We start from the raw sequence: 18,700 nt of genomic DNA, 5'->3' as shown, positions 1-18,700 counted from the left end.
TTTTTGCTTGAGCAACTAAAGAGGGAGAGACTAGGGTACAAACACATCAGGTTGGGAAGAGAGAGAAATCAAGAATTCTGTTTTGGGCTGTTATCTAAGAAGGGACATGACATATAGATATACAGTACATCTCAGACTCATAAGCTTGACACTAGTGGTGTTGACTAAGGATGTTGTGGCATGAGAGTCCTGGCTGAGAGCTCCCATAACCCACCATTCTAGAGCTCACCGTAGATAGTTGGACCTAATAAATTTTTTTTCTTTTTCTCTGTGCTCCACTATGACTATGAACTCTTTGAAAATAAAGTGCCCTTTACATCAGCGTCTCATGTCCTAGTGTCCTGAACATAATAGGGATTCAACAAATGCATATTCACTAGCAATGTTTAATGGAACTAGTGGCCCAATTCCTAAGATACAAAAAGCTCTAAACAGAAAGAAACTACAGAGTGGCAATTTTTACTTGGACTGTTTAGACAATGGTGAAGCTGATAAATGAGGGATTTATTCTATAGATAGGTGAGTGTGCTCATATATAACCAGTTATAGAAGTAAAACGAACCCCAATTTAGTTACCTGGGTTCAGTCATATATAGAAAGAACACTGAAAGTTCTGGGAGACACTCTTGTAGACAGTGTTATCAAAGCAGGTGAACACTTGATTCAGCAACAATGATGATTATATGGGTAACACGCATGAACATTTTACTACTGAGGTTGTTAGACTCCCCAAGCTAGCCAACCCCAAATAACACAATTATAGCATAACAAGTAAAATCACTTAGTTGGTTATTATAGTAGTTAAAAGGAAGCATAGTTTTAGGTTTAAATAACCCAATATATTTATAAATGTGAGTGTGTATATATACACATATATATACACATAAATATTTATATAAACACACATATATATATACACATATGTATAAAATATCCAATCTAAAAAATTATTTTGCTCATCATAGTTTTGGAATTGAAACCAGTATTATTAGAAAAATTGATTCTGTTAAGTTTCTAGCATTCTTATTCTCAGAAATCTGTCCCTTAATGTCACCAAAAATAATAATACAATAAGTTTTCTCCTATGGTTAATTATTTCTTTGAGTTGAAAATATTAAAATAAAAAATTTAATATTTTGATGAGTTTGTAATGCAGTCTTTTTTCTTAAAAACAATGACACATACTCCAATTTCACGTTCTGTTTTTAACTACTGTTTTATTTCCAAATGACCTCTAAAGTTGATGTAAATATATCGTTATTGGCCATAATCCCTAAGCAAATAATGCATTATTGTCTACTTTACATGATAATAGAAACTAAGAAAGATAATGTTCTCAACATAATTTTATTTCACTGTTCTGAAATACATACTACATTTATAGAAAATTGAATTGTTTAGATTTACTTTATCATTAATTGCAAGGCAGTAGTTCTATCTTTAAAAAAGAAGGCAAAATTATTGTTTATTATTATAAGATCGAAATAATAAACTTATAAAATGTATTAATTCAAATAGGTATTTATTGGCGGTATTCCACAAGTATAATAATAACACACTAATTATTTCACACATATGTACTGCTGGAGTCATGCTTATTTTCTAACCAACACAGCATCTCCTTAGTATAGAGGGGTGACCAAAACAAATGTGGTCCCTGCCGTCCTGGCACAGAGTATTTCTGCAATTATAAATAGCAACTGATGAATGAAAAGATTAAAAATTGCTGTAGAAGAGAATACTGAAGGTGAGAGAGGATGAAATACATAATGAAGAGTCGACCAGCGAAACGTCTAACAAAAGGGCATTGATGCTGAGAGTTGGAGGTTAAACTGTCCTTGGTCAGACAGAAAGCAAGGGGAAGAACCGCTCAAACAGCGGCTGCAACAAGCGACAGGCCCTAAGGCAATAAGAGTATGTTGTACTCAGAAGAGTGAAAGCCGGACAGAAATATTAGATCTCAACGAGTGAAGGAGAACATAAAAAGACGGGGGTTTGAAAGGGCAGCAAGGCCTGATCATTTAGGGAGCTCTGCATTTTGTTCTGTGTGATTGAGAAGCCTATGGAGAATTATCCTGAGGGAGTGAGCTGGTAAACCTTCACATTCCGTACACAGCTGCTGTCCAGCTAAAACTGGCAGTCTGTTTACTAAGAAAGGGCAGCATCTGCTCAGTTTAGTACAGCTAGTGCCATTCATTAGGAAGGACAAAATCCAGAGAGATGCATCAATCTCATTGGGTGGCCAAGATAAGAGTTTTTGAAAAACCTTAAGAATTTTTTTTGGCACTCTTGTCATAAAAAATATTTAATTTTTATAAATCTTCCTATAGTATTACCAAATATTTGTGGAAAATTCTGTGTTTCATGGAAAAACCATTGATTTATCTATATTAGTTTAAGAAACATTGACAACTATTAAAAAAGAAAACAAAACTTTCACACCAGGCAATACCATAAAATACAAATAATCACTTCATCCGAAATATTTTTTACACTGAATTTAAAAACGTAATATTAAAAATTTGTATTTTATGATATCCCTTCCAAATTTAAAATATTTTCTGTTTTGTTTATGTCACTACCATCCACTCAATTTCCTAACCCAGAACACTGAAAAGTACCTTATAATCTCCACATTCAAGTCCTCTAAGCATTTAGGGAGAAGGAATTCTGGGAGACAATTGTTATTTTATACTCTTAATGTCTGTTAACCAGACATATGCATGAATTATTCTTCCTGATTTGCTGATAGAAGCTTGCCTTGGAATATCATTTAGAACTTAAATTAGACTGCATAGATAGCAAACAAAAATGACAGTCACTTAATCTACTTAAGAGTTTCTTTTTCTTGCTGAACAAATATCTGGAGCAGGTGTTCTCTGCTGATGGCGATTTGGCCACTTTACAATGTCAGGCTGAGGTCTCTGAAAGTCACTAATCTTTTCCTTCATGGTGACAGAATGAAGCTCAAGTTTTAGCTTCTTTATCTGCATTTAGACAGGATGAAAGAGAAAGTTCAAAAGGTGAAAGAGAGCTTCTGCTAACTGAAATTTACTCCCCTTTAAGGCGCTTATTTGGAAAAAGCCTTCTTATCGTAACTACTTTAGAAGAATTCCCAGGATCATCTCTATCTTCGAAGGCAGTCTATTAAATGTCATTTTTTTTACTTGGATGTATTGCTCTCTACGACCAATAGCCCCTATCTAGCTAGGAGTCAATATATTTAATTTTAAAATCACCAAAACAGCAAATAGTAGAGAGTAAAATTTCACTTTAATATCATAGTCTCATGAAGACGTTTTGATCCTCACAGAATTCATATGTATGTGTATACACACAATATATCTATCCCTAGAGCCTTCTAGAGGTCAAATAAGAAAAAATACTAATTACAATTAATTGTAATCGAAGCCATTCTAAAAAGGTTATATATTTGAAATATTATTTATTTAGAAGACTCTATGAAAATATATATCTTTGTTATACTTTTTGTATTTCCACTTAGCAAGGTAGTTAGGTCCTTATACTACATGTGAAGCGGCATCATATCAATTAAAGTTAGCCTATGTAGACTATGAGAAGTTAAAGATGTATACAATATCCCCTAAAGCGTCTACTAAAATAAAACAAAACATTATAACTAATTAGCCAACAAGGGGTATAAAATGGAATCATAAAATATATTCCATATTTTTCAATGCAGATAAAAATAAAAAATGGAACAAAGCACTAATAGAATAAATAGAACACGGATAGTAACATAGTAGACTTAAACCTCACAATATTGTTAAATAATTGTGGATATTATAAGGTTTAAGTCCACCATGTTGCTATATATATTTATATATGATTTATATATATATTAGGTTGGTGCAAAAGTAATATATATAAATATATATAATATATATGATATAAACACCCCAACTGAAAAGCAGAAATTGCCAAATTGAGCAAAAAAGCAAGACCCAACTATAGGCTGCCTAGAAAACTCATTTAAAAAGTAAGGAAAATGAGTTCAAAAGTATAAGGATAGAAGAAGATATATCTAGGTAACATTAATCACAAGAAATGTAGAGTGAGTATATTAATATTAAGCATAGTAGACTCAAAAGCAAAACATATTCCTAGGAAAAACAAAGGTCATTTCCTAATAATAAAATGTTCAGTTCAGTAAAAGAATATGACAGTTCCAAATGATGAAACACCTAATAACAAATTCAAAATACATAAACAAAACTGAGAGACCTGCAAGGAGAAATAAACAAATTTGCGATTATTACTGGAGATCAACACGTCATCTGTCAATAATTGATCAAGCATGTAGACACTAAAACAGCAAAAATGGAGGAGACCATAACACTCTTTCAACCAGTTTGATCTAAATGACATGCAGAAAAGACTTCACAAAATAGCAGCATAGATGTTCAAGTACATAGGAAAGTATTACCATGAAAAACCATATTCTGGGCCCTAAATTAAGAAAATTAGAATATCACAAAAAATTGAAGTTCATTAAAATTAAAACCCACTAAGTGTCTATATTGAACAACAAGAAAAGTCACAAATTGAAGACCCTAGTTTGTACATTAACTGATTAGAAAAAGAAGCACAAATGAAACTGAGAGTAAGCAGATGAAAGGAAACAGAGTAAAAATAAATGCAATAGAATATATAAAAACAACAGAGAAAATTCAATAGTGTAAAAAACTGGTTATTTCAGAGATTCAATAAAATGAATAATTCTCTAGCCAGTCCGATCAGTAAAAAAGAAAAAAAAAAAGACAGACATTACCAATATCAGGAATAAGAGCAGTGATACAACCACAGATTCTGTATGTAATAAAAAATAGTTATTATAAACAACTCTATGCCAATACAGTTGAAAACCAATGACATAGACAAATTTCTTAAAATATACAGACTATACATATTCATATAACAAAACTTGCACTTATAACTTCTAATTATATAAAAATAAAATAAAATACACAGTCAACCAATGTTCACTCAAAAGTAAACAGATAACTTCAGTGGCCCTATATCTATTAAAGGAATTATATTTCTAGTTAAAAATCTATCTCACAATGAAAACCGCATGCCCAGATGACTTCAGTTGGGAATTTTTCCAAACATTTAATGTAGAATTAATACCAATTTTACACAAACTCTTTTCTAAACTTCTGTCGGGTCAGCATTACTCTAACACTATAACTAGACATAGACATTAAAAGAAAACTATATAACAATATCCCTCATGAATAATAAATGCATATGACCTGATCACCTATTTTGCAAACCTAATGGAATCTATAAAATAGCTACTGGAGCTATTAAGTGGGTTTAGCAATGTTGAATGAAAAAAAGATCAACGTTTAAAAATCATTTGTATTTTTTCATACTAGCAATTAACAATCAGAAATTTTATCTAAAAATACCAATTATAGTACCAAAAATATAAGACACTCAGTAATAAGTATGGCAAAGGATGTGTAAGACCTTTACAGTGAAAACTACAAAACTTTGTTGAGAAAAATTATATAAACCTAAGAAAATAGACAGATAAACCTTGTTTGTGGATCAAAAGACATGATATTAAGATGTCACTTCTCCTCCAATTGACTACAGTTCCAAAATTGTCCTAACGAATATCACAACAAACTTTCATGTAGAAATTTACAAACTCATTCTAAAACTCATATAGAAATACGAAGAACCTATAATACCTAAAACTATTTTGATAAAGAAAACAGTTGGACAACTTATATTATCTGACTTCAAACTTACCCTAAAGTTACAATAATGTAGACAATGTGGTAATTGCATGAGGATAGATAAATAAGTCAATGGAAAAGAATAGAGAGCCCAGGAAAACACCGACACACACAGTAAACTGATCTTAAACACAAGAATAGATCCAATTCTATAGAAAAAAGAGTTGTGTTTTTAGTAAATTGAATATTCATATGCAAAAATAACTTTGATTCATATCATCAAAATACGGTAAAAAGAAAAACCCACCTCACAATCATCAAAGACTCAAATCTCAATTATAAAAGCTAAAAATACAAAGCTTGAGAGAATACTTTCACTTTCAGGTGAAAATATTTGTGATCTTAGATTAGACAAATATTTTAAAAATATAATACTAAAATTGTGATCTATTAGAAAATATAAATTGGACTCGATCAAAATTGTGAATTTCTACTCTTCTGCTCATTGAAAGACACTGAAGGAAAATGAAGAGAGAAGCCATAGCTTGGGAAAAAATATTTGCAATTCATATATCTGATGAAGAATTGGATCCAAAATATATGAGTAACTCTCAAAACCCAATAATAAGAAAACAATTTTGTAATAAGGTTTGAGCAAACCCTTCTCCAAAGAAGACATAATAATGGAAAATGGGCACATAAAAATATGCTTAACATCATTAGTCATTAGTTAAATGGATTTATATCCACAATGAGATACTATTATATTATATATAAAATTTAGAAAGATTGGCCATACTACAGATGGCAAGGCCACGGAGCAACCAGAATTGCTGTATTCTGCTACTGGGAGTGTAAAATGGTACATTCAAACATTAGGAAATAATTTGGCAGTTTCTTAAAGAGTAAACATATACTTCCATATGACACAGCCATTCCATTCTTATATATTTGCCAAGAGTAATGAATGCAAATGTTTTTAAAAGGTTTTCTACATGAATGTTCAAAGCAGCTGTATTCAAAATAGTGGAAAACCTGGGGAAAAAAACACAAATATCTATCAACGGGTTACTGGATAATCAAATTATGATAAGCCTGTACAATGAAATACTTCTTTTTCAATAAAAAGGAAAGAACTATATTTGTAGGATGGCTTCACTGTAAGAAAAAAAGAAGAAACTATTGATAAGCCAAACACATAGATGAATCTCAAACATATATGAGGAATGAAATTTTCTAGACATAAAGTCCATAGTGTACAATTATATTTATATAAAGTTCTTGAAAATATAATCTAAACTGTATAACAGAGCAGATAAGTTGCTGTCTACGAATGTGGAGGAGTGGCAGGCAGAAGGATTAGAAAAGGACAGAGAAGCTTCTGGAGGTGATGTTATCTTGATTACTGTTAGATTTTAGTGGGTGTATTCATATGTCAAAACATGTCATTAATTACACTTTAAATACGTTCAATCAATTATACCTCAATAACGCTATTAAAAAAGAGAGAAGGAAAGTCCCAAAGTTAAGCAAGCCATGTAGCCATCATGTCAGAGTAAAGCAAGAGCAAAGACCCCTAGGAAAGAGTTTTTCTAGCATGTTGGAAGGATGTAGATGAGACCATTGTGTCAGAATAGGATGCATGCAATAAATATCCCTATTCTATGGACAAAAAGAATTGCTCAGAGAAAACAGGCACTTGACCAACATCACAGGTAGTGACTAGTAAAGCTAGGTTGATCTCAGGACGCTTGCATGCTCAACGAGGATATTCTACAACCTGTTATTGATGTCTCATCATTGCAGTTTTCTGCTCTGTCCTCTTCTCCATATCTTATACTTGTTCCTCCCTCTGCTTGGATCTCTTACAAATCTTTACTGCTTCATGACACAGGTCAGGCATCTCTTTTCTTTACAGTGTTCGTTGTGCTAACCCAAGTTAGTTGTGCAGCCCAACAGTGTTCCACTACTGTGCACAGGATATCAAATGTTGCACATTTTACATGCTTTGAAACTAGATTTCCACTTGTTTGCTTCCTTTCTTGACAACTACTACTTTATTATAGTTTAATTATTGGTGTATGGTTGAATCAGGAAGAAACAGAAGGTTTTAAGCAAAATGGTTTATTTTCTTCCTTGCTAATGTTTCTAGAGATTCTTAATTGTCTAATCCTAATACTAAATATTTGAGCCAGGGTGCTGGCTGTATTCTATGAAAGCAATCTGGGAAAAGCAAATAGAAGAAAGAAGAAAAAATGATAAACCCCCCAAACACAGATGGGGCACAGTTCTTGGGAGTCCTTCAGCAAGAATAGTGTATTTTGGCCCCATGTTTTATAGGAATACTGCATTCTTTTATATATAAATGTACATGTCTAGTAGTTAAGATTATTTCAAATCTGTTTGGCTTGCACATAACAAGAAAACAACTGAAAATAACACAAAAGATAATCACATCTAAGGGTTTTAGGATATGTCATTGGATCTGAAGAAGAGTTATGTAGGAAAGTCTCAGAAAGTGTGAGAAATAGGTCAGCTTCCAGATATTAGCAACAATAGTAGTCTAGACATTCATATAGAGCTCCGTCGTTAACTTGACTCTGCTTCCAACTTCTTGTCTTTTAGTTTAAATACTAAATTCTTTCAAGAAGCAATCTGATGAGTCTACCTTTGTTTAGATAGTTGCTCTTGTATCAATTAACTGTATTCAGCACATTGGGTTGTAAGTATTACCACCTCTGTCCTTGGCTCATTGGTGGTGTAATCCTGTAAACGAGTATAGGGGAATCAATTACCAAGGAACTGGCATAAAACCAACTGTAGTATACGTTTCTGGAGATTATAGTGTGTTTCACTATTATTTCAGATTTCACATATACCCTGTAAATCCCCCACATGCATAGTCCTCCATCCCCATTGTCCACGTCCCCCACCAGAGTGCTACATTTGTTATAATTGATGACCCACATTGACACACCATTATCACCTAGTCTATAGTTTACATTAAGATTCACTCTTGGTGTTGTAAATTCTACGGGTCTGGGCTGGGCGGAGTGGCTCATGCCTGTAATCCCAGCACTTTGGGAGGCCGAGGCGGGTGGATCACGAGGTCAGGAGATCGAGAGCATCCTAGCTAACAAGGTGAAACCTCATCTCTACTAAAAATACAAAAAAAAAAAAAAAAAAAAAATTAGCCGGGCGTGGTGGCGGGCGCCTGTAGTCCCAGCTACTCGGGAGGCTGAGGCAGGAGAATGGTGTGAACCCGGGAGGCAGAGCTTGCAATGAGCCGAGATGGCGCCACTGCACTGCAGCCTGGGTGACAGAGCGAGACTCCATCTCAAAAACAAAAAACAAACAAACAAACAAAATTCTATGGGTTTGGACAAATTTCTCATAACATGTATCCACTATTATAGTGACCTACAGACTAGTTTCACTACCCTAAAAATTCCCTATGCTCTGCCTGTTCATCCCTCCCTTTGCTCAACCCCAGACAACCACATCTCTTTTTACTGTCTCCATAGTGTGGTCTTTTCCTGGATTTTAGATAGTTGGAATCACTTAGTAGGTAGCCTTTTCAGATTAGCTTCTTTCACTTAATATTCATTTAAGTTTCCTACATGTCTTTTTGTGACTTGATAGCTCAATTCTTTGTAAGGCTGAATAATAGTCCATGCTGTCTATATGTACAACAGCATATCCATCTACCTACTGAAGAACATCATGGTTGCTTCTAAGTTTGGGCAATTATGAATAAAGTTGCTATAAACTTCCATATGCAGGTTTTTGTATGGAAATAAGTTTTCAGCTCCTTTGGGTAAACATAGAGGAGCATGATTTCTGTGGCGTATGGTAAAAATATGTTTAGTTTTGTAAGAAACTACTAAACTGTTCTCCAAAATAGCTGTACCATTTTGCATTCTCACCAGCACATGCTGCTCCACATTTTCGCCAGCATTTGATATTGTCAGTGTTTCATTATTTAAAAATGCAGATTCATACTTAGAAAATAAGATATTAAAGCTTTGATTGTTTTGAGATATGATTCCTTATCTTTCCATTTGATCTCACCCTAAAAAGGAAAAAATATGTTATGAAATAAGAGAAGAATTACGAAAATCTTAGTCTGTATTGAAACATCCTCCAATAAATTGTCATCTTGAATATATGTAGATTTATATCTTCATGCCCAGCTGAATAATTATACAAACCTTAACCTTTGGCAGCTATTTCTGATGCACAATTACACCCATGTGGCTCTGATGAAACTGAAATAGGAGGTGATTGTGTTCGTAAGTATTATATTTTGCTTTTTAATAATGTTTTTAGAAACTAGACTATTTCAACAGATAATTATATTCTGCAGCTTTGGATGTTGAATTATACTGATATTTGACATAACCAAAGTCTGGTAGTTATCAAAAATAAAAATAACTTTGTTGTGCCTTTAAGAAGTAGTCCTCGAGTTGGCAGAGGTACAGAGAGTTAGACAAATCTGTGTGTATTAGTAGAATCTTTCATAAGAAAATTTGGCAGTTCATATCAACATTCTTAAAACTCCATATGTGTTTGTACCTAATAATTCTACTTTCAAAAATATGTCTTAGAGAACTATTTAGGGAAGTGTGCGAGCACAATATTTGTAACAGAATTTGTCTAATAATGTTTTTAAAAACGTGCAAACATCCAGTAACTGCTGATTGGCTGATTGATTCAATATTTCTGATACATAAACACTGACAAAATATTTTGCAAACACCATTACAATATAGAAGTACATTATACAATACAACAGTACCTTTTTTTTTTTTTTAAGGGAACAATTGTATTTGTGTCAAATAAATCTTGAAAGATAAACATCAATGATGTTAATAGTGATCAAAATTTTTCTCTTCCTTTCAATATATATCTTTTATTTTCTATTTTTTAAATGTTTTAAAGGTTTTTCAAGTATTAAGAAATCCTCTTACTATAATATGCCTTAAAATAAATTAAGTACATTATCTAAGTGATAAAATGTATGTCATCTACCTACATTATGGGCAGAAATTGAAATTATTTATTGAAATATTAACCTTTTATGGTATTATTAGCCTTATCATATTTTCTGTTAGCTAAATATGATATTTGAAATGCATGAGAGACTGTTGATATATAATTAATTTAATTAACAGAGGTGTTTTATATGGTGGAACAAGCCATAAATACATAAAATAAATCAGGATAGATCATATGATGTTCAAATATCAGGCCTAGAAATTATTATGCTTGGTATTTTAAAAAGAGTTTTATAATAATCCTCAAAGTCTATCACTCTGAATTGATTTTTTATGCTCTATTTCATGCCCTATTCCAAATGGTTTTTCTAGCCCCTTTTTTCTGTATATTTTGGCAACCTATTATCGTATGTGGAGGTCAGTTTAATTAAGCCCTGTGATTTGAGTTCATAAAGTAATAAAACAATATTCATAATAGCAGCATTAAATATAAAATGTAATTATTTGACTACTCTGCATAATAGATGTAAATTCTCTTTACAATATATATGTATTATAGCAAAATCACATTTTCCTGTTGAATAAATAATAAATTTCACCTACTTATGCTCTTTAGAACATTTATGCAATTAATTAAAAAAACTCTGCTATATAAATTGTACACAATTTGAGGAAGTAACACTAAATAAAAGTATTGAGTCGAAAGTCAATAGATAAAGCTTCATGATAAAATGGAAAATGTATTAATATATTTAATACATACTAATATTAGAATTGACAAAGGAATACTAATTTTTATTTTCTAAGCAGAAATAATTTATTTGTTGTTTCTAAACCTTTTCCTTTAAATATAACAAGTTTTCTTTGATCTATGCTGTTGAAAGCAATGATCAATCTGCCCAGATAGTTCTCTATTTAAAGTGTTGATTCAAACATTTTAATTGTCATGAATTATTTTTTTCAGTCATTTGTCTTCTCTTATTCTTAATAATCATTTCCATACATAGCTTTTCCCTGTTTTAAAATAAATGTCCTCTTCCTAGTATATTTAAGGATAACTTTTTACTTAGCTATAAGATATTTAAAGATCAAATATATTTTCAAAAATAATTTATTATTTCCTTCAAGTTTGAATATACTGCTTTGGTCTAATGTTTAAAATGTTTAGTAAAATATTCATTTACTAGATAAATTTGAAAATAATTCATTTGTCATTGGGACTATAACAAAATAACACTGTAAAATATCTAAAAGTACATTTTCTCCACAGAAAAGATTTTAAGGTCTTTCCAGAATTTTCCAAAATCTACATGGCAAGGCTGAAAGATTATTTTGTGATTGTCCTAAAATTAGCATATTTATAAAATAGAAAAATTATACATTTTAGAACATTTTAAAATCTTCTTTTACAAATTTACCACTCAGATATTTTTCTCCTTTCTAAAACAGAACAAAACTAAACAAAAAACGTATCCAGAAAACTTTCAGATCCGCAGATTTGATTTTGCAAATGCCCAGAGTTGAAAACTATATAAAATCTTCCTGTGAGTTCCTAGAGGAAACTTCAAATTTCTTTAACCTCAGAAAAATGAAAGGATTAAGATATTTCACTAAGATAGTGTAATCACCTCTGCAATGAACAACTCTTTCAGCCCAGAGTAATGATGAGTTGAGTTATAAGAGAAAACTATAAAAGAGAAAGTCATTTTATTGTACATTCTTGTGACGATTTCTCATTATAACAAGGAATTATAATTTACTGAACCTTAATTTTGTTTGTTCTATCTTTTAGAAAAGATAATTGCTTCAAATAACACAAATTTCTTTTCAAGAGCTCGACTTTTCAAAGGCAGATATTCAGCCTGCATTAATATAAGCTTGAGCTCCTAAGTTGCTTGGCTATCAATATTTGTGTGATTATGGGTCAGAATATGAATGTATTACTTTGTTGATTGTTAGAAATAATCATTTTTCTAAATTTAGTTTGCTTTTTCTTAAGATAAAGCCCAGAGTTACAGTCTTTGAGTGCTTTTTCCATAAGCCAGTCTCCATTGTCTAAGATTCCCAGTTACAAGTTATGCATTTTCTCCCCAGGTCAGCTGACTGTCTCATTGCCACCTCCACCTGCAGGAAGGCCAGAGGTTCTGGTGGAGTTGATTGAGTCCAGGCTTTTCTGTAGGTGTTCTTTTGATGTTCCCCCTACAAACAACTCCGTGGGATTTCACATAGCTTGGTCTAGGCTTTCTTCTCAGGAAGTCAAAGAGGAGCTGAAACAAGAGACCACAGTTCAGGCATGCTCTCTTTTAGAACTTGATGGCATAAATCTCAGACTTGGAGACAGGGTATGTTAAAAAACAGTTGGATTTTATTTTCATAAATATACTGATTTTCAAACACAATTTTTAAACATCATATCCTAAAAATAGATTTTGTCCCCAGAGTATAAAGCACTAACATTTTTTTTGTTTGTTTTTTTCCTTGCAGTTGTGCTAATTCTAGTGTCAACTGGATGAGTCAGTGATCTTAGTGACTGTATATGAATATATCATTTTAGCAATTTGCTGATTATTATTGATTAATCCTTATACATATATGTCTCTCTCAGGTTTTAAAATTATATACATTTATTCTAGAAAAAAAGTTTTAATTTTTTAAATGATAATATCACTTTTTAAGTACTTTTCTTTTTATTGAGATGGAGTCTCGCTCTGTCACCAGACTGGAGTGCAGTGGCGTGATCTTGATTCACTGCAACCTCTGCCTCCCAGGTTCAAGCGATTCTCCTGCCTCAGCCTCCTGAGTAGCTGGGACTACAGGTGTGTGCCACAATGCCCGGCTAGTTTTTGTATTTTTAGTAGAGATGAGGTTTCATTATGTTGGTCAGATGGTCTTGATCTCTTGACCTCATGATCTGCACTCCTCGGTCTTCCAAAGTGCTGGGATTACAGGCATGAGCCACTGTGCCCGCCCTTAAGTACTTTTTAAAACATCCTAAATAAAAAGCCTGCTATACTTTTTGTTGAGGTTTGAATAAGTAATATTTTGTAATGATGGGATTTTTCTCAAATATCGAGTAAGCTTTTAAATTATTTAATTCTTTTATTACCTCTATATACTATCTACGAAGAATTAAAATTAGGATTTTAAAAATGATAATTTACACGTTTTCTCCAAAATTGAATTGCTAAGTGATTATTTTTTCATTATATCCCTAGATATTCTGTAGCGCTTCTGTCTTTTTCTTGGAGAATCCACATGTACAAAGTATAGCCATAGAAAGCCAAGAATTTTTTGCAGGCATTAAGGTACGTAGCAGTGGGGATGCATCAGAAAGATTATTCCTCTGGAACTATGTTTCCCAAACTGTAATCTGTCCGTGCTGGTTTCTGTACCTCATCACAGACTGAATCAGAATATTGAGACCCATGAGTCCCTGTATTTGAAGAAAAGCCCGAATAATTCTAATGGACAACAAAGTTTGAGGGGTCCTGTTAACTAAAGTTGAGATGTACTTTCAATTTTTAAAGAAATATCTCAAATTAGAGTAAAGCAAAAGGTCTGGTCTTCTAATTCATTCCATCACGTAACTAAAGTTAGCCTAGTGATATTTAGTTATCATGCATTTTGGAAGACAGATCCCAGGCCAAGTAGCAGAGTCTCTGACTGCAGTAGAACTGACCCAGAGCTATGAGTTTTATGGACTGCAAAGATTGAGCTAACTAAACAGAGAAGGAGATTTGGTTGTTGCTGGTAGCACCAGACCCAAGAACTGAAGAGCTATTCTAACAGATGAGCAGAGGTGACAGGGAATTAATAAGCAGTGGAAGATGTGGGGGCAATATCAAAAGGCAGGCAAGCACTGTGAACCTGGAAGGTCTCACACACAGGACTCGAGTTTGACCTAGATTCATTTCTAGTTCAACGACAAGATGAGATAAATGATAAAATTGTGACAATTGGACTTAGGACGAGGATAAACCCTGTTTATGAATAAAGTCCACGTACACACAGTAGGAACCAGGAAAAGAAGTGAGGAGAGTGGACCACATTGTCAGAATTGCATAACTACAGTGTGAGGGGAAGCAGAGGTCAAGCCTTGGGAATACAGGAACATTTTAGTTTACATTGGTTAGCATTCAGCAGACAGTGTCAGGGGCCAAAGGTCAGCACCCCCACCCTTGTACCGTTTCTGATTAGGCTAACAGGGAGAATATTCAGTACTAAGAAACATCTGTTTTGAGAGCTAGCCAAGACTCGAGACGGCACGAAAATATTCCTGCCTCAAAAAAGGATTGGCCTGTGAATGAGAATAGGGCCAATCCTGGGTTGCAACAGTTCTCAGGAAGTCCAACTCTGGAAATCAGATGCTGAGAAATAGGCTAAGTGTTGAGATATTTCAAGTGACAACAATAATTTGATTTATGTATTAAAAGTACTTAAGTTTCTAATTGAGATAGTGAGTATTAATCCTTAAGGAAAAACAGAGTCTTCTGTTGGTGTGTCAGTAAACATTAGCAATAAAATGGGAGAAAACAGAAATATTTCTTTCATCTTCACTTTCCAGTGTTCACCATAGAACCAGAATCATTGAAGCAGGCTTGGATATGATTTGCCAAATGTGTTGGGGAACCAAAGTAAGTCAAACTCAGAGTAGTGCAGCAGCTCCATGTACTCCTGTGCGTGCTGCTTGTATTTTCGTAGGTTTGATTTTAATGGTCTTGCTTAGTTAAAACATTGTAGGGCTTAAGTTATTACCAGCTCATTTAGCAAAATATGTGCTGTTGAGAAAAATGCCCTTTCAAAATTGTGCCTTAGAAATAAATTATATTTTAACATAGTTTTTCTACATATTTTCTCATACCAGCTACAGCCTGAATTGAGCACTGTATCAGAGGATGGGAAAGAATACTACCTGAGGATAGAAAGCACAATTCCTATTATTTGTTCTGAATTTAGTGAGCTTGATCAAGAATGCAAAATCTCATTAAAACTGCAAACTATTGATCAAGGTAATATAGTAACTTTATTTAATCTTATTATTAGATTGCAAACAATAATGCTTTTTTTCCTGTAGGAAAAGTCACTGGAGTGTACTCATATAATAAATCATGTTGCATATTGACCTCAAATTGTAGCCCAATCATATTACTAATACTGGGCCAAATTGATGATTGCCAAAGCAATTCGCATTTCTTCTTCTTGGCTGAAAGCATACATTAAAAAAAAAAAGAATCGCGAATAATCTCCTCTTCATTATCATCTTTCTCCTCTCACTCCTCTTTTTTCTCCTATTTTTTTCTCAGTCTCCTGTTTATTCTTCTCTTTGCTTAGTTTACAGAAATCGAGGGGAAACTGCTCTTTAAGATTTTTCAAATAATCCCCAATGAGGGACATTTGATAAGTTACATTAAAAGTTCAAGCTTATGAAATATAGATCTCATAATGCATCCTTCAAGCTTCTCTCCCTAATGTACATTTATGTTTGGGATCTCGTGTCTTAAAATTCTTCTATTTCAATTAGTAATTGTATGGATGCTGTGATACGTGGCCACATATGTGTCGACGGGTAGAGTAAGGAAATCCTCCCACATAACAAGATAGAATATGTGAGGACAAACCATGCATAGCCGTGATTGGCTTGACTATGTTCTTTTTCCCACTGAGCCTCTGATGTAGAGATCAAAGCAAGTTGCAGATACATAAATTAAAATGTAACCTTTAAGAGACATTACAATTTCATCGGCATACCACATACATTTTCACCATAGAACATACATTGTCTTTAGTAAATATACCAAACACAAGGTATCTATAGACCTTCATGTCTATATTATAAATAATTAAATCAGAGAAACAAGAGGATTAAAAAAAGCCAGGAGAGAGAGAGAGAGTCATTTGGAATGATGCACTCAAGAAAATAGATGGCTAAAGAGATAGAGGAATTAAGAGAGGTCATCTCAGGATTGTTGACAGTAAACAGGCTCAGATAGTACCCACCTACTCACTCAGGTTTCAGAAGCACCACGAGCAACACTATATTTTTAATTACAGCCCAGACATATTAAATTATACCCTCTCTCGGACTATTTGACACAATTCTACTTCAAGTTAGCTCTGAAAAGCATATTATGCAAATATTACTACAGTTTATGGAGAGAACAGAAAGAGGATGATGTTAATTGATGTTTTCCAAAATCATGTCAGTCAAAGATTTCCTTCAGTTACAGGTGTACTTTAAAATATATTTTCATGCTTTCAATTCTTTCAACAAAGCATGCATTGCTAAAATAATATAATAATAGCCTAAAAATATTTATACATTTTAGAAGTTTGCGTGCCTGTTCTTTTTCTCTGAGAATTAAAAATGGCTTTTGTTTTCTGAAGAAAAAATTCTGGATTTCATTCTGGATACTCCTCATTTTGTCCTCTTTAAGTACAGTAGCATTAAATCTTTACTTTCACAGGGAACCAGTTGGTGTCTGAGTGTATTTCTAAACAAACTATGCTGCTATTCACAGGCTTAAAGAGAACAATCCCTCATGTGTTGACTTGGGGAATTGATGTTATGGGCTGTATCTAAGCTAGAAATATTCTGTATTCACCTTAGAGAGTTGGTTAAGAGTTTGAATGTTTCTGGTTTTTTTTTAGTGCATGGCTAAAGTATATATTTCTAAAAAATAGTTCAGTGTGCTTATATCTGATTAGCATATTTCATACCTTAAAAATCTGTACGGAAGAAAAGAAGATAGAACATTTTTTAACAACTTTTTTCCTTTTTGATTCTTAGGAAGACTTTGGAATCATTAATTGGATATGATAGTATAATTCCTCTTTGGCCAATTTTGGAGGCAAATCTGTTCTTTTTGTTTAGTTATACAAATTCCTGCAGTTCTTTTCTCTTTTTTTGCTACAATTCCCTTTCCAAATTATCTTTTATTCTTTATTATCGAAGTGAGGGAGCATCTCAAGCTTGTGAATATATTGGGACATTTGGGAGGTGAAAGAAGACAGCTTGTTATCATTATGAGATCATCTTCATTTGTTTTGATTTTTCTATTTTTTGAGATGATAAGCCCTTTATCAGTAATTAAAAGCCATTGCTACTATTCAACAATGGATGGAACATAAACACATAATGCTAAGAAATACTGCAGAAGTATCTGGGCCCAAGGTGCAAATCTTAGAAAAAAATCATATTAATATATATAATATTGTAATATATGTAATATGTAAAAGAATAAATGTTATTTATTCTTTTTGAATTTCCTTCAGTTGCATACAGGTTTATAACCTAATTGAAAATCGTAATATGTATTTATGTGTACATATGTATACATTATAGTTGATTAATTCTTTGTAAAAATCAGGTAAGTTCAATAGCTTTGACTTAATTTAGACAAAATTTGGAATATGCTTTAAGAAAGAGAAAATAATTTGAGAATAATCTTTCAATTCAGTGCTTCATGTTAATTAATTTATTACATGCTTTGGTTAGTATATTCTCTTGGAAATTTTTAAACCTATTTTTTCATTATATAGGTAGAGAGCACCTAGGCTTAAATTTGGCACTGTCTTCCTGTCATGTGGACCTTCACCAGACATCTTCCTGTGCTAATGGAACCTGTAGCCACACTTTTGTGTACTACACTGCTGTCACAGATTTTTCTCGAGATGGAGATAGAGTTACAAACATTGTAGTGCAACCAATAGTTAATGAGGATTTTCTGTGGAACAACTACATTCCAGACAGCATCCAGGTTTACAAATTACAAAACTATTATTGCAATTGAAGCTTTAAGAAGAAATGTGCATTTTATCATTATGTCTTATAAACTTTTTATGTAAAACATTTTTTGGTAAATTAGTTTTTAAATGATTCAATTTTAATAATTTTGATAAAAACAATACTTAAAAATTTGTTGAGATTGCTAAGCAATTTTTTATGTATCACTAAGTATAATTAATGATGATATTTACCAAAAATATCTTTGC

At 32.7% G+C, this 18,700-nt stretch overlaps 1 protein-coding gene across 8 annotated transcripts in view; it reads left to right on the top strand.

Annotated features, from left to right (window-relative positions):
* VWDE (von Willebrand factor D and EGF domains) overlaps positions 1-18,700 on the top strand; it is a 161,316-nt gene that overhangs the window by 98,979 nt on the left and 43,637 nt on the right. For 7 of the 8 annotated variants that reach the window (XM_021935984.2, XM_021935983.2, XM_021935982.2 and 4 more), the window contains exons 5-9: positions 9,938-10,003; positions 12,803-13,050; positions 13,924-14,013; positions 15,573-15,717; positions 18,248-18,465. In XM_021935984.2, the coding sequence (XP_021791676.1) occupies positions 9,938-10,003; positions 12,803-13,050; positions 13,924-14,013; positions 15,573-15,717; positions 18,248-18,465 (767 nt within the window). The remainder of the gene's footprint in view (positions 1-9,937; positions 10,004-12,802; positions 13,051-13,923; positions 14,014-15,572; positions 15,718-18,247; positions 18,466-18,700) is intronic. The other variant, XM_021935980.2, reaches the window with a different exon arrangement.

This window comes from Papio anubis, chromosome 4 (assembly GCF_008728515.1).
Source record: "Papio anubis isolate 15944 chromosome 4, Panubis1.0, whole genome shotgun sequence".
In the NCBI taxonomy this organism is placed as follows: domain Eukaryota; kingdom Metazoa; phylum Chordata; class Mammalia; order Primates; family Cercopithecidae; genus Papio; species Papio anubis.
Note: the sequence above shows the minus strand (reverse complement) of the source record. Positions and strands in the feature narration are given on the sequence as shown.